Genomic DNA, 16,457 nt, shown 5'->3' on the forward strand with positions numbered 1-16,457 from the left:
AACAGGTGAAATCAGCAGGGTTTTAATTATAATTGTCAATTCATTGTAATTGTCACTGTAATTTATAAACTGTGAAGAATAAAGAATAGGGTTAAAATTGTTTTAAAATGGTGAAATTAGAATGTATTCTTTGTTTAAAAAAAAAAAAAAATCGTATCGAGATGTGTCATGCACAAAAAATGTGTCATGCACAGTGAATCCCTGTATTTGGAAAAGTGTTAAGGTGACTTACAATGTCCAAATAAATGCAATATTCACTGGACAAAATTTTGGATGCATTTCACTCAAATAAACCATTCTGTCTGCTTACCAGCCAATAGATGAAGCAGCTCTTCTGTGAGCTGAAACCTTCTCACCTGTGTTGCTGGTGTACAGTATCTTATTTCATTAGTTGGCACTGACACATGCAGTTCACCATCATGCTTTCTGAAGTCATTTATTTTATGACTTTTGACACTGTCATGCAACGCACATTCCACAAAGAATATTCAGACCTTCTAAGGGCTGTATTGTAATATTCCACCTCACTTAAGCTTCTAAATTTTCAGTACTTCAGACATTCTCTCTGTTAGACTACAGTGCATATTTTTGTGAGTTTTGATTAAATGACAATTCACACACACTATACGTGCCATCAGCCGTTTCTTTAATGGATAGCCATTGCCTAACAGCCACCCCTCCGTTACAATTGTCTAATTCGGATACATACTATCACCATAAATTATGACTTGTACTTTTTATTGGGTATTTTTATATACACAATACACATATTTCACATTGAAATTGATATTTTTATTTAAGGTTGTGTATAAGACAGGATGGTTTGCACACGTGGTGCATGCATCTATGCAAGTGCACATTTCTGTCTTAATATCGTGCCCTTAAAATAGCAATGAAACTGCGATGCAATTTAAGACCAGGTTTTGGTTGGTCATAATGCAAACACTTTCAGCTGCAAAAAAATTGCAATACGCCAGCAATTACCATGACCACAACTCACATTAATTTACAGATTCACAAATCTGTAAATGAATTCACAAATCTGGAAATGGTTTCACAAATCTGGAAATGGTTTCACAAATCTGTAGAATGGATTCACAAATCAGTAAATGGTTTTACAATTATATAAATAAATTTGAGACTACATACAGTTACAGTAAACTTGTACAACTAGAGCAAAGACAAGTCAGCATACCTACTTACAACTGCTTGACTTTTGCACCAAATGTTTTAGTGAACCTTAAGAAAAAGATTAGCAAACTTTTCTAACCAATCAGACAAATGGATTCGGGTGATGCTGTACTGCCATTACTTTATTTTTAAGAAGTGAAGTCATCTATACCCAAATTCTAAAATAAAAAACTCAAAAAGGCCAGGAGCTCACGTGGGGAGAACCACCATGTTCTGTCATAATTCTACATTCTATCAGAGTTTGAACAACATCATGCAACGGGCGATATAGAACAATATTAATTTATGCTGCATTCTTTGGAATCTAGGAAAGGGTATTCCATATAAATCACCTTTATTTAGGTATCTGGCTTGCTAGCATTTATGATTGAATTAGTGAGAGGAATTGACCTTAGCTGCAGTAACAGATTGCCTTCTCAGCTTGTTGGCTTGCAATGTGCTTTACATTAAGTATAGGCTACTGTATAATTCAATGAAAAGCTTGTGGAATCTCTGTTGAAAGTTCTGTTGAAAGGGAATGATTAATAAAATGATTATTTATTTATTTATTTATTTATTTATTACATTATCTGAACTCACTGGCTTAATGGATGTACAGTAACTAGCTGGCTATCCTGCCAAATTTGAGCAAACATTAACCAAATCCGCTATTAATAACTTATGAAGCAAGGAGCATGATGTGGTCCAGGATATCAATGGAAAAAAACAACAGGAAAAAGTCACTCAAAACTGCTCTTCTGATTGGCTATACACTTGCCATACATCTGTCATCCTTCCCCCAAGGCTCTGATTGGAAGTTGAAGACACAAGTGTACAAATAAACAGATGATATACAGGATAGCATTTGAGATGTTGCAATGGCATATTTGAAAGACTGTCACTTGTATTTTCTCTAGTTGTACAAGTTTGCAACTGTTCTTGCGTGTATTTGCACATTCATTTACAGATTTGTAAATCCAATCTACAGATATGTGAAACCATTTATATATTTGTGAATCTGTTCTACAGATTTGTGAAACCATTTACAGATTTATTATAAGAATTTGTGTTGAAAGACTTTACGAGCAGCCATGTTGACCATATGGTTTTTTTTGCTTTGGCATAGTACAAATAAAAAATGATGGTTCAAGATTTGAAAGCCTCATTCATTGACCAAAGAGATAGCCATTACAGCAGCCTTCCCAACCGAGCGAGTCTTGTCGCTACACTATACAAACCTGAAGTATTTGCGTTCTGTGATTGGTTGAAGTAATGTGGACGTTAGCAAAATAATGTCATAAAATCTGATTGGCCTAGACTTTTTTTTTTTTTTTTTTTTTGCAAATGGTGCTGTGACGATTGTTTCACAAAAAAATGCAAGGAGCGAGGTTCACATTTAAAAACATGCATTATTTGTGGATCAGTTGCATTTATCTGTGGATTCACTGCTTTTATTTGTGGATCAGCTGCATTTATTTGTTCATCAGCTACATTTACGTGTCCATCAGCTACATTTATTTGTGGATCAGTTACATTTATTTATTTATTTCTGATGCAATAAAACCCCCATATAATCTTCATAGTCAGTCAGACCCTCCAAGTTATTGGCCTTCACTAAACAAATTCTGTGTATCATTTTTGATTGCAGCTAGGTGCATTGATAGCAGTAGCTAGCAAAAAAAAATATTTCAGTGTGAGAATAGTTGTTTGTAACCCCAGAAGAAAATGCTCCAGGGGTGTAATATCTTACCTGGAGATGTCAATAAATTGCTCTTTTTGATGAGTAATCACCATACCACCCTCGCTTCAAAACACTATATTTTCTTGTTATAATGATATAAGAAATCTTCTCATTATAACAAGATACTTTGATATACATTGTAATGAGAATTTCAATGTCTTGTTACAATGGGTAAAGTTTCTCATTATAATAAGAAGACTTTCTTGTTATGAAGAGATATTAAGAGGAAAAACATTTCTTCACTGTGGCAGCAGTGCCCTACCAAAATTAACAGAGTATGTGTTATAGATATATGTTACAGTTATATATTTTTTTAAATCAGATCAAAATGATGAAAAACAGGGAGAGAATTTGCAGGGAAATCGGAGACCCACAGAGACAGCACAGCTCCTAACATCAATTCACAATCCACTCTTTCTGGCTATTAGGTTTCTGTGCCTGGATAACTGATCACCTAATTTGTCACTAATTTATGCAGCCAGATAATTGAGAACTTAACTGAATCCTGAAAATTGATTACCAGCACGAATAATTAGCTACACCCACTGGTACATGTACATTGGCTTTCTGTTATGTCTATTACAGCCACTTATTTGCATTGATGATGTATTTTATGAGTCACTGGTGGAGGGGGGATATCAGAATGCTAGAGTGCCCATGTCAGAACATGTGGGTAAACCAGCAGACTTTTCTGAGCTTGTGTGAAGTAAACATGGCTAGATCTGGTATGGTAAAATGGCCTCCATTTTATCATAATTCCCTCAGGACCTGCAGCAGTGCCAGTCCATCTATTGTTTGAATAGATGGCTCTCGCTAGTAATTTTCCATGGGGTGCTGAGTTTTTGTCATAAATTTTAAAAATACCCAACTTTGGTTAAGTCCATGTCTTTGGGAGATATTGCAAAACCCCAACACTGAAATAAGCATGCCGCGTTACGGACAGAACAGTTTAAAAACCTGTGCTTTTGGCGACTTTGTACATTTGCTGAGTATAAACAATATTAGCATGTTTCACTTCAAGAAATGTTGTACTTTTTACTCAAATACATTTCTGTCATTATTTGTTACATTTCATACGGTTGGTCGTCAGCCAAATTTTCTTTGGATTGGCTGGTATAATTTGGTAAAAACATGCACGCTCATTTCCCCCCCTCGTATAAAAATGATTTGGTGGCTGATAAAGGGTGATACCACCACCTACAGGGCATTGTATTATTAGCCGAGAAGTAGCGTTGGTAGGACTTACTGTAATTGAGATTGTGTGCCATTTTGTACACTAACTGTATATGGTGTACACTGACTTGACTTGCCATGGAATGTATGCTGCGCTGTCAGTTTAGCAGCTAAAAGTCACTGATAAGTTCAAAGTTAGTAGCCAGAGACTTCGAAATGGCAGAAGTGGATGTGGCTAATGAGAGCAACGAAATAACCCACCATTTCCAGTGCCAGTGCACTGATGACCATTCATGGCCTTATTTAAATGTTTACCTTTGTTGGCATACAAAACAACTCAATATGGCGTGTCTACTTCATTTGCCACAACCCAAGGAAATGGGTGCCATCAAATTTCAGGAAGCACATCAACGTAAGCTAAATATCATAAAAAACGTTTTCAACGTACAAAAATGCCAAGTTACTCAGACATACAAAGCACAGTCTATAACTTATTCATTCAAACTGGCTAAATCTGGGCCTGCCTTTAAAAGTATTGATATCGAAATGACGCCAAGTTACTGTACTACAAACAATATCTCACCGAAATTAAAGAAGCTGTATTCCAAAGTAATGCTACCCAATGTTTTTTAAATTGTTGCAAGTCACTTGGCCCTGTGTGTATAAGCATACAGTACATGTAAAGGCCAAACATATGTGTGGATGGGTTTCTAAGAGTCAAGATTGAGTGAATACGCCTCAATATGTCCAATTTGTATCAGTATGTATGTATCTAGCTGCCCAGCCTTTCTGTTGCATGAATGAATGTATGTTTCTTGGTAGAAATGTGAAAACTTGAGTACATTAAAACCCAGATACTTGGGGACTTTTGAGTACTTTTACCACCACCGCCATTAGGACATAGACTATAACATATGCTGATACTGAACAACCTTAATAAATTAATATTTGCATGAATATTTAAGCAGTACAAGAGAATAAAGTAAAACAATGATTTTGCTTGCTTTTAAGCACTAGTTTAAATTAAATCTGGCAAGATAACTTCCAAAACAAATGTCAAATGTACTTCATAAATATTAATGAGGAAGCAAAGTGCAAAATGGGGGTTCTGCCATTTAAAATTATTTTTTTCACAAATGTATTGTCATGTTTGCTTTGTCATCAGAACACTTTCTTGATTGTCTAGGCATTATTAATCAGTTATTTCAAAAACTATGACTTGTTTAGCTTGTGTGCCAAAAGCAGCTTGATTGTGCTGCAAGAAATCTAACTGATTCCCATTCAAACCTGAATACTGTCTTTTCTGCCTGCTGTAGTTCATGTGGATGGAGCATCCAGCAACTTGCCTTTTTCATTGTCATCCAGATTGTGGGAGGGGACAGGACTATCAGCCACGGAGGGATATTCTACTGTGTCCAGTCTCCACTGGACACAGTAGAATACATTTTATGTATAATATAATCTCATGAATAGAAAAATGGTGCCTTTGGCGGGTTTTTTTAAACAGTAATTTAATGGGATCATTTAACATGCATACCTAATTACATGTGAAACACCATTTGATTTTTTTTTCTCATAAAAAAATCAATGGACAGTTGAAGTGAGTTATGCTTACTAATTGCACACTAAGTCAATGGCCCTAGAAAGGCTGATTTAGAAATACATTCCTGTCAGACTATGCTTTTTCCCAGGTTGTTCATTTAGCAGTAAAATATATGGAAAGTACAGCTAAAAAATATGCATAGACAACTATATATACAGTGATATCCATATTGTTTGGGACAAAACAATATTTTTTCTCGATTTGGCTTTGTACTCCATAATATTACATTTGTAATCAATCAATTCATATATGCTTCTCAGATTTTATTGAAGGATATTTTGGCTTCAGCATATAGAAAAAACAGCACTTTTTATACTTGAACAAAATGAATTAAAGACTTATAGATTGTGCTTTGTGTGTGTGTCACTTGGCATTTTTTTACGTTGAAAACATGTTTTTCATCAGATACTATAATCATTGCATGTAAAAAAATATGGTTCCTTCAGTAGGAATAACCTGCTTTTTAAATTGAATTATTTGCAGTGTGCTTTACTTAATTTCCCTTTCAAACAGGGGTCAGCCCCCTCCGAATCACAGAGCATTAGCTTCATGGAGGATCCTGTCAAGTTCATCTATTTATATCAATGCAAGCACAGGCACCAATTAGCGTCATCCCTTAATCAGCAATTAAGTGGACACAGCTCCACTCCCGGCAAGGGTATTCGCCCTTGAGATGGATGAGGACAGAGTAAAAGAGTCCATGCATCAGATTGCAGGAGTGCATTGACTTGTATTGACTAATCAGGCCATACAGTGATCGCCATGTGACTCCCGTGGCCTGTGTCACTGAAACCTTAGTGGCTATCACACTGAACCTGATCCCTCTTGCTGCTGTCCAGAGGAATGGATGGACAGTCATAATGTGAAACAGCATTGCTTAATTTTTTTTACTGGGGAGAGGTCCCCATCTGGGACTCGAACCTGGAACCTGTGAGAAGTATTCACAAAAGGATCTGATACTAGCAAATGGTGTTTGGAGGGGACTTTGGGCCCTCACACTGCAGTAGATAGACTTTTTAACTGTGAGAAATTAATTTTCATGTGAGAAAAGAAAAATCTATAGAATGTATTTGGATGCATTTACTGAGTGATGCATTTGAAATTCTTTCAAAGACTTCTTAAGGTCACTGGTGTGTTGCAAATTCAATACCATATGGCCAAATTTAGTTAAATTGTTGAACTTGGGATTTTAGACATTTATAGATGTCTTCCCTAGAACATATCCGATTAATTGTAAGTACAAATAAGATGCTACTTCCAAATGATTCATTATTATTTTTAATTGGAATAGGCAGTCCTTCACATGACAGTGTCTTTTAATGTCTTTTTAGTGCCTTTTTTAAAATGATAGTTTCCCTTTTAAAGAAGCAGAGGGCAAACTGCAATAGACTTTCTAATTGATATAAACATATGTATATTAGTTACAACTGATGACTGTGTTATGCCAGGAAGGCATGGACTGCTGCTATGGTAATGACCCAGCTATGAGGTGGGAAAGATTTTGATTTGATTTTTATCCCTGATTTTCTCTTCTCTCCCTATTTTTAAAGTCCAGTCATATTAGTGTAAGATGTGAGATTAAACTTCTGAACCCATTTAAATACTGTGTGCACTGAGAAGGCTTCCATAAGTTGAGGATGAGAGAGGGTGACACAAAGTGTGTGAAGAGAGAGAACGAAGGTGTGTAGAAGAGGCAGCAGTGTTCTGGTATTTTTGTTGGATATAAGATAGATAGCTCTCCAGGGAGTTTTAAAAGCGATAGCTAAGCAGTGCTGTATTGTAAGTTAGAGTAATAACCCAGCCATAGTTTATCCTAGGAATGAACAAGTTAAAGGCTTAATTCTAGTGTCGGCTGGCTGTTTCCAGGTATCTGCTCACGGTACAGAAACACTGTAAAGATGGAGCTCTTTAACCACGGCCTTACATTAGTAAGCCTGTCACATCTCCCCAGTTTCCTCGGTCAATTCAATAAAGTTCAGGCAAGCATGCTTGTGCCTCTTTTACCACCTACAGCCACTTCCTAGCACATTGATGTCCACTAGCTGCATAGCATATTGCTTCAAAGAGTTCCATTCATGTGCAGCTGGCGCAGGTAGACTGCAGGAGCCCGACAGGACACTAGAATAACCCTACCAATTCCCACCCTAGTTTACTGTACAACCAATTAAGCACTGTCCATGGGGCTTCTGGCCAGGCAAGACCACAAGATGTCAATACAATGAAGTCTAGTGTATTGTCAAGACATGCCATTTAACAGCCACGGGTGAGCATAACTTGTGTCAGCACAAAAGCTGCCAGACAGACATACGATCCATGAGTTTAAGAGCAATGCTGTATTACTTAAATACTGTACATGAGCCACAGTGAGTGTAGGGCCTTAGTTTGGGGTGCATGGGGAAACTGCAAAACAGAACAGTTGGGATAATTTTGCCACACATTAATTTAATTTGACTGCAGAAAAGAGACTACAGAAAGGTGTAGATTCACTTATCTGCCAGTGCCTGGGGTGCGCAGCCTTTGTCTGAAAAGACATCCCACAAGCTTGGCGCAATCACTTCTGAAAAAGTGATAATAAGACAAGAGAACTTGGAAAAATAGCATCTTTCAAGATTACTGGTGCCACAAATTATTAGCAGCATGTAGGTAAACAAGACGGGGGTTGTGTTTTTCATTTCATACCCTGTTGCATTTCAAATGCAATTGAGTGCTCCAGGAGAGCATTCGCTATTTAACTGTTTCGTTTAACTTTCCATGAGCCCATCGGCTTACCATGGCCTAAGGCTTTGGTGGGGGATGACTCAGGGGACTGTTTAGGGCAGATTATCTGCCCATACTGCACCTTCAAATGTACTACTCATATGAGCACTCCGGACAAGGCTGGTGTTGGCACAAACGACAGAGAAAGGCAATACATTTCAGCCAAGGACCTTTTCAGATCACAGTAGCTGTACAGTGGAGAGTAATAGTTCAGGCACTGGGGATATATTGCATCTGAGGGCTGGGGGTTTGGTATACTGCAGTGGGTCACAGTTAGGTCACTGGGACTGTTTGGGGACACCCGACTGTATATTCTAAACTATGTAAGGGGAAGAGTCATATTCAATACTTGAATTTTTTTTTGTGCTGTCAAACATAAACTTCAGTGTAAAAAAACAGACACACATATTTTTATTTATTTATTTTACCCCTATGTTCTCCTTGAATGGAGTGATAAATTGCATTTGTGGTCCTGTTTGATCGGCTAGTAAATATACCTGCCTTTTATTGTGAAGTGTAATCTGTTGGGGTCACACATTTATAGCATGCTAAATCCAGTTCACACAGAATGTGCTCGTTTTTGCTGTGCTCGCCACTTAATCAATCAATTAAACCAACCACTTTATTCTACAGTTAATTCAGTACGCCTGGTTTCTTGGGTCTGAATGGGCTAATTTTAGATGAAATTTTAAAAAAACAGCAAACATCATTTTCCATGATTCTGTTAAGGGACACTTGTTATAAACAAAATGTTCTCCCTTTAGTACATATAGTCCTTTAAGTAAATATCCAGTATAAACGTATAAAATGAAAGAAGTGAACTATGTAAGACACCATGGATAAGGGTGTCAGTTAAGGAAATAAGTGATGTAATCTAGCTTGTGCACTGACATTAGCCATTCCTCAAGGCAGGAAGTTGGCAGCATCCTGCATTGTGGCCTATGGAGTATGAGAAGGAAACTGCTTCGATCAAGAGGATAAAGAGCTTGCACGTGGAATGAATCGGAACGACAGGATGGGGGCTAATCCTTGTAATCGCACTTGGCTTCCATTCTTTGAACTGCCAGCGTGGCGGCTCGGCTTTGGCAGCAGCGCAATCGCCACGATCTCCGCACACTGATCTCATTTCTCCGCTGAGTATGGGGAGAATCACAGCAGCGGATTAAACGACCCATTTATGAGATCAGAGAATTGTGCAGCAGACTGCTTTAGTAGTTAGGGAGGAATTCCTGCCCTGTGGACATCTCATACCCCTCTAATCATATTGCTCCCCCCTTACAGTTTATCAGAATCAAAAAGGATGAAACCGGGGGTGTTTAATTCAATTCCTGGTTGTCAGCATGCATGCTAGTTGTATTCTGACTATTGTTCCGTCCAGTTACATTGCCTTAATTGGTCCAAATAGTTAATTATGTGTGTACATATGCACTGATTGATTTCCCAAAGTGCACTGCAGCACTTGAGAACTGGGTATACATTCAGTCTTTAGCTGTGATGCATCCAGGGTGTGACATTAACACCCCCCACCCGCCAAATGCATGTAGAATTTGGCAGTGCCGTGTAACTCGTCCACTCGTTACTAGCCACTTTGGCGGGTAACCTTTTTGGTAGCGTGTTCTATGAAAAAAGAAGAATTTTGTAGTTTACAAAATGTATCTGAAATAGTTAAATCAATTTGTGGTGATACTACATGATACTACAACTGCCACGAGTAATGGGTGCGCTGTGTGTGCTCATCATATTGGCCATCCACTTTGCCCTTTCACTCTTGTTTCCTCAGTGGGAGAAGGAAAACTCGGCCAAACAGCCAAACACAGCCCCGCATACAAGCATGTGTATACATATACTCATTTTGGCTTCAAAGTGTTCATTTAGGACACTCTACACCACTGGAGGGCGATTAAGATTCTCTAGTTCTGATCAGAAAACACAGATGTGACAATGATTACAGCACCAAACACAGAAAACAACAATTTTCGTAACAATGAAAAATTCAGCACTAGTACTAGTTCAGAAAAAGTAAGCGTCAGGTTATTGACGTGACCACAAATAAAGGCTCAGCAGACTTCAATGCAACGTATTAAATGAATAGAATGTATCTAATACACAGATATACCAGGGAATCAAAGAGGATTACTGAATTAGCTGGATAACTGCACCGAGTAAAACCTGGGACAGCTGTTTTTACTACTTTAAAATTGTGGATATATGTACTCTTTGTTCTCTGCACAGAAACTTGGAGAATATGCATGGCAAAGATTTTAAACGATCTTGAAGAGCATGCTTTGTAAAAGACAGCTTTTTAGATATTTCAGATTTTTCTACTCACACACACACGCACGCACACACACAGTTTACTCAATGCCCAAACAAATGCATGTAGGTAAATTGTCCAATTACCTAAATTTATAACTTTCTTTATGGGGAGGATTTTGGCTGGTGAAAATTCTGAGTAGTTAGTGACTTTTGAAAACCACTAGCCACAGTAGCTGGCGTGCCAACAAGTTAATGTTAAGCCCTGCATGAACAATATCATTCAAAAAAGGCAAATCATCTAAATGAGCAAAAGATGGATCAAAAATCATCATATCCACCAACAGTCTAGGAACTGTGCAAAACCAACAGAGATTCCTGGAAAGCCCCAGGCTCATTATCAGCACTACTGACATGATGCTTGGAAGGATTGTGTCAACCTCAAGTTCAGAGCCATTGGAATAAGATTGTTATAACAAGTTGTTACAATAGTTGGATAGCAACCGCAAAGCATAATTGGCCTACACAATGATACTTCTGCAGCTTTGTAGGAGTCTGGTGTGAGTGAGTGTGAGTCTCTGCGGTTCACTTCAAAGGCACATTTTAACTGATACTCTGACACTCTATATGGCAGGCCACCCTTTATCAGGTCATTTCAGTTTGTGTACAACTGACCCTGGAAATCTTTAGAATTTAACTTTGCAGGCATAGCCTACAACAGCCTATATTGCTCTTGTGGATTTCTCACAACTTTGTTAGAGGAAAAAGTTCTGAGATGTGTCCAAGTTGTCATCAGCATATAACAGCAGTTCATCAATGAATGTGCAGTGCTGAAATGTTTAGATCTTAACTGAAAAACCCACTGTAGATTTTTACAAATATCAAAATAGGATTAAGCACTGAAAAATGATATCCCGACTTTGGTTCACCATAGAGGATAAACACACCTGGTTTGTTTTGGCTTGCCTTGGTTCTAGGCCAACTTAACGTAACTGGTTGACTGTCACCATGCTGTCAGCCTAGGTCAGTGTTGAGGAAACTCCTCTGGTCCTCCTTCAGGTAATAGAGTCAGGGAAAGGCATCACTACCATGGAATAAGGTTGTTCTCTCACTGTACCGCATCACAGTCCGTGGCTATGGCCTGCCAGGAAACTACTTTCTCCTGAAATTGTTCTGAAAAGTCCAGCTAATGGGTCCTTTTATTAATCCACATCAGCACTGTCAGTTTGATTGGTATTTCCAGCAAAACTCTTTCTCTGGATTAAGTTTTCAAACATTCATCAACTCCCCCCATAGTGTACAATTTTAAGGGACAGTGGAGCATAGATTTTTTTTAAATACCCATTAGGTACATATTTGATGCATTTTCATAGAAAGCAAAGTAACCTGTAAAATTTTCAGCAATGCTCTAATACAGTATATTTCACAGCATTGCATTTTTCATCACTTTGATTAATTGGAAAACAGTTCCTTTATCCTTAACAAAATGAGCTTGCTGACATTCTATACTTGATTTAAGTGTGATTTCCCTCTGCCCTGTTCCCCCTGCCCTTGTAACCGAAAGGTTGTTGGTTCGATTCCCAGGTAGGGCACTGCCGTTGTACCCCTGAGCAAGGTACTTAACCGAAATTGCTTCAGTATATATCCAACTGTATAAATGGATACAATGTAAAATACTATGTAAAAGTTGTGTAAGTCGCTCTGGATAAGAGCGTCTGCTAAATGCCTGTAATGTAATGTAATGTACAGTGTAAAATGAGATTTTAATGATAAATTCTTGAACAACAATTGAAAAAAATCTCTGGGTAGGATGAGGAAAGGATAAGAGGTAGAGCAGTCAAAACCTTTTACTATTTTCTTCTTCGAGGAGGTACAACAAAAAAGGCAGACTGGAAAGTATACAACACAGAAGCATGAAACATAATTAATACATTTAAAAAATCTATTAAAACATCCCAGAAACCCCTATATACTTATATGTAAGTATACTTACCTATTGTTATGTCATAAAAAATGTGGAAGTGAATTTTATGTCATCCAGTGTAAGATTTCTGTTGAGTCTAATAAAATGTTCCACTCGAATAGTCATTTCCTTTCTCACTTCTGAAATATATTACATGATTTGTCATGAACTTAAAGTATCTCCGACATGACACAGAAACCCCTTCTCTCCTATTTTTCCCTTTTACAAAATGGGCAAAAGAATATATATATATATATATGTATATATATATTGGGATGGCAGGTATACCATCCCGCCAAGTTATGCCTTGGCAGGGGCATGCCCCATACCTATACAGCACCGAGAGTTTGGCACTTTTCAGGGTTCCCCACAGAAATAACCACAACAGCCACAGACACTCAGCCCTTAAAAACATTAAATTCTGTACATTCTCACTCCATTTCAACAGACAGAATTCATAAACAACTTCACATGTCCACACAATAAAGCCCCAAACTACGGGGATTTTGCGTTTTCTCCTTCTTCCTCTTCTTCTTCTTCTTCTTCTCATTCTTATTTTTCCTGCCGCCTATCCCACAAATAAAATGTCTCCCCATTGGACATTTTACCGACACCAGCCAAATCTTCACCTACATGACCCAATCAAAAACCTGCATACACACACACAATACCCATACCTTTTTACTCTGAAACATTTCCTGTTTAAACAGCTAGTCTGCCTTTGGCCTAGTGGGCAAGGTTACAGTTTTGGGAACATGGGGTCATAGGTTCAAGCCCAGCTAGGAACATGTTTCTTTAACCTGCTTTTACCCTCACTAATAATTGTCTACTACTTCTCAATTCTTGCTTTTGCACCATATCTACCCGCCGTTCACCGAACGTATACATTGCATTATGACGTACCGTCTGCATGTTCAGTTATTAACCGGCTACAATATTGCAAAGCCATATGGATTCAACGGGAGCTCTTCTGTGCTTAAGGGCCTGTGTTCTTCTTCAAAACCACGGACAGGTTTGCTAATGATATTTCACGCATTACATAGCTATGTCATGGTGCTGCACTAACAAAGTCACAGAATGGTAAACCTCCGGTTGAAGGATGAATCCCGCCTCGCCCTCAGGCGGATAATTTCCTCTTTTACTCTAATGTTTTCTTACGCTTATATATGCTTTACCAAAACTCACTCACGGCCACCCATATGCATTTCATGACGGCAAATGTATTCATTTTATTAAAAAGTTACACCAGTTCACCACTGTGCCATTTCTACTAACTATATTTCTTCACTGCCTGGAGTCACAGATTTATGCACAGGTCATATTTGGAATACTAATTTGAATTTATGTAGATGTGGTATGGTGGTGTTTCCTCCCACAGTACAAAGACATGCAGGTTAGGCTAATTGGATAGTTTAAACTGCCTCTAGGTATGAGTATGTGAGTGAGTGGTGTGTTTGCCCTGCAATGGATTAGTGACTGCCCAGGGTGTTTTCCTGCCTCTCTTTTAAAGATTGCCTAGCAAACTGCACTGATAATCATTTCTGTTTTGGACAAAAAAAATGCTTACTGTGATGTTACCACTGAAAGTTACAGCAATTGAAGCAAATTGTTGTGCTTTGTGATTGCCTGAAGTGCCACTTTAATTCCACAAAATTCTCTTTGAAGTCATCCAATAAATATATAAATATATCACAAAATTGGATGACCTCCACAATGAAGAATTTTTAAATATGGGAGAAAATACAAGTGGTTGATAAACCACCCTGCCCCTATCTGATGAACTTGACTCTATGATGGAGACAGTTACCTAACCTGTCTGACTAAATACATTTCTCCAGTCTGAATTAGTCAAGCCGTGGACAGCCCAAAGCATGTGTCTCCAGCACAAAACAAATCACCTACAGTGCAGCTAAGCATGTGTGTTTCCAACACTATTTACAAATGGTCAGTTTGAGCACAGTTATAGTTTTACACCAATTTTTACACTGTAGGTAGGAAACTGCCATTGTGCCCTTGAGAAAGGTACTTAAGCCTGAATTGCTTCAGTATATACCCAGTTGTATAGATACTATGGAAAAATGCAAAAGCTGTGTAATTCGCTTCGGGTAAGAACGTCTGCTAAATATCTGCAGCATGATAACTGAACCCTCGCATACTCAGAATGACGCAATCCCCAGTTGCACGTATGGTTTTGATCTGAGGCCATGGGGCTCGTCCCTGCACCACAACGTGTTGCCTTGTTGGAATGAGGTACCAAGCAGTTCAAATTAAGTCTTCACCCTCCAGGATTGTGGTGAATGTCATAGATGAGAAGGGGTCCTACTAGAACTGGGAATTAGCAGAGAAAATATGGAATCCCCACCCCAAAAAAAAAAGAAATTATTTTCTTTGTACAGTCTGATGATCACCATTTCAATGAGCTTATTTCAATTACAAATTTCAGGATAAGTTCAGTGCACCCAGGCTATACTATTGTGGTGGATCTTGAAGTCTGCTATCTCACTCTCTTTCTGGTTTACTCCGCAGGTATCCTGCAGGTGGCTCTGTCAACGGGGAAGGACTGCCTGCACGCAGGAGACATGTGCTCCAGCGACGACACCTGCAGCCCGCGCCTGCGCACGCTGCGGCAGTGTGTGGCAGGCGACGGCAGCATGAAGCTGGGGCCTGGTGCTCGCAGTCAGTGCGCCAACGCCGTGACGGCGCTCCTTTCCAGCCCACTGCATGGCTGCCAGTGTAAGAGGGGAATGAAGAGGGAGAAGAACTGCCTCAGCATCTACTGGAGTCTGCACCAGTCCATGCTGCATGGTAAGACAGCTGACAGCCAATCATCATGCGGGACTCCCCACTAGGGGCAGGGCTAGTCAGGAAGTAAATATCAAGCTGTAAACCAGTGGTGAATGATAAACTGCCACGAGAGAATTTTCATATCATACAGAGCCATATCATGGTCAGTGAGACAGTACAGCTGATTGGTTATCCACTCAGTTGTTACTTTGCATTGGAAACACAATTAGTGAAGATGTAGGGAACATGGCTGGGGGGTGGGGCTCTTCAAATGAATGGTAAATCCATGGCCAAATCAAATAAATAGTGTTAGAATAAGAACAAATACTCCAAGGGCTTCTGATCCGTACGGCCCATTTCAAGCAATAGCCTCAGCTGGCTCTCTGTTTGCTGTACTGGAAACAGACTATTGGAGGTGAATACCAATGTTAAGAGAAATGGGGTCACTACATAAAACAAAAAAAGGTGTTTCAAAGTTATTTTTGTTAAAAGCTGTCCTGAGGGACCATCCCAAGTGGTGAATCTCCCACATTTCACTCACTCGTAACAACTCCGTTTGATCTTATGCATTCTGTTAGTACCAGCTGCATCACTGGCTCTGTCCTTGTCTAACTGTGGCAGCCGAGCTGGTGGACTGTGGTGGCTGAGAGCACACATTTCAGAGAACTTGGGATTTAAGAAAGATATATACAATACAATAGATATGTACAGTAAATTAACAAATAAATGTTGTCCCACGTAATGAAAACACTACTTTTGAGTGGTTTCCTACAGAAAGTAATGTGAAGACAATTTTGCACATGGAGACATTTCAAGATTTGATGCTTTGAAAATTGGTATGTTTTAGTGGAGGCTTGTCTGCATATTTTTATGCTCTTAAGGAATCTTTGAAGTGAACAATTAACTGTATCCCCTCCATGTAATGATTGGTTCATTTGATTGTTCTCACTCTATTTGGCAGGAATTGCTTGGATCTCTTTGACCCTAATTGGGGCTCCCCTTGCTGCCATGAT

General features: G+C 38.8%; 1 protein-coding gene across 1 annotated transcript in view; it reads left to right on the plus strand.

Annotated features, from left to right (window-relative positions):
• gfra4b (GDNF family receptor alpha 4b) overlaps positions 1–16,457 on the plus strand; it is a 190,726-nt gene that overhangs the window by 149,330 nt on the left and 24,939 nt on the right. Inside the window, exon 2 of the mRNA XM_064344172.1 lies at positions 15,187–15,465. Within this exon, the coding sequence (XP_064200242.1) occupies positions 15,187–15,465 (279 nt within the window). The remainder of the gene's footprint in view (positions 1–15,186; positions 15,466–16,457) is intronic.

This window comes from Anguilla rostrata, chromosome 7 (genome assembly GCF_018555375.3).
Source record: "Anguilla rostrata isolate EN2019 chromosome 7, ASM1855537v3, whole genome shotgun sequence".
NCBI classification, from domain to species: domain Eukaryota; kingdom Metazoa; phylum Chordata; class Actinopteri; order Anguilliformes; family Anguillidae; genus Anguilla; species Anguilla rostrata.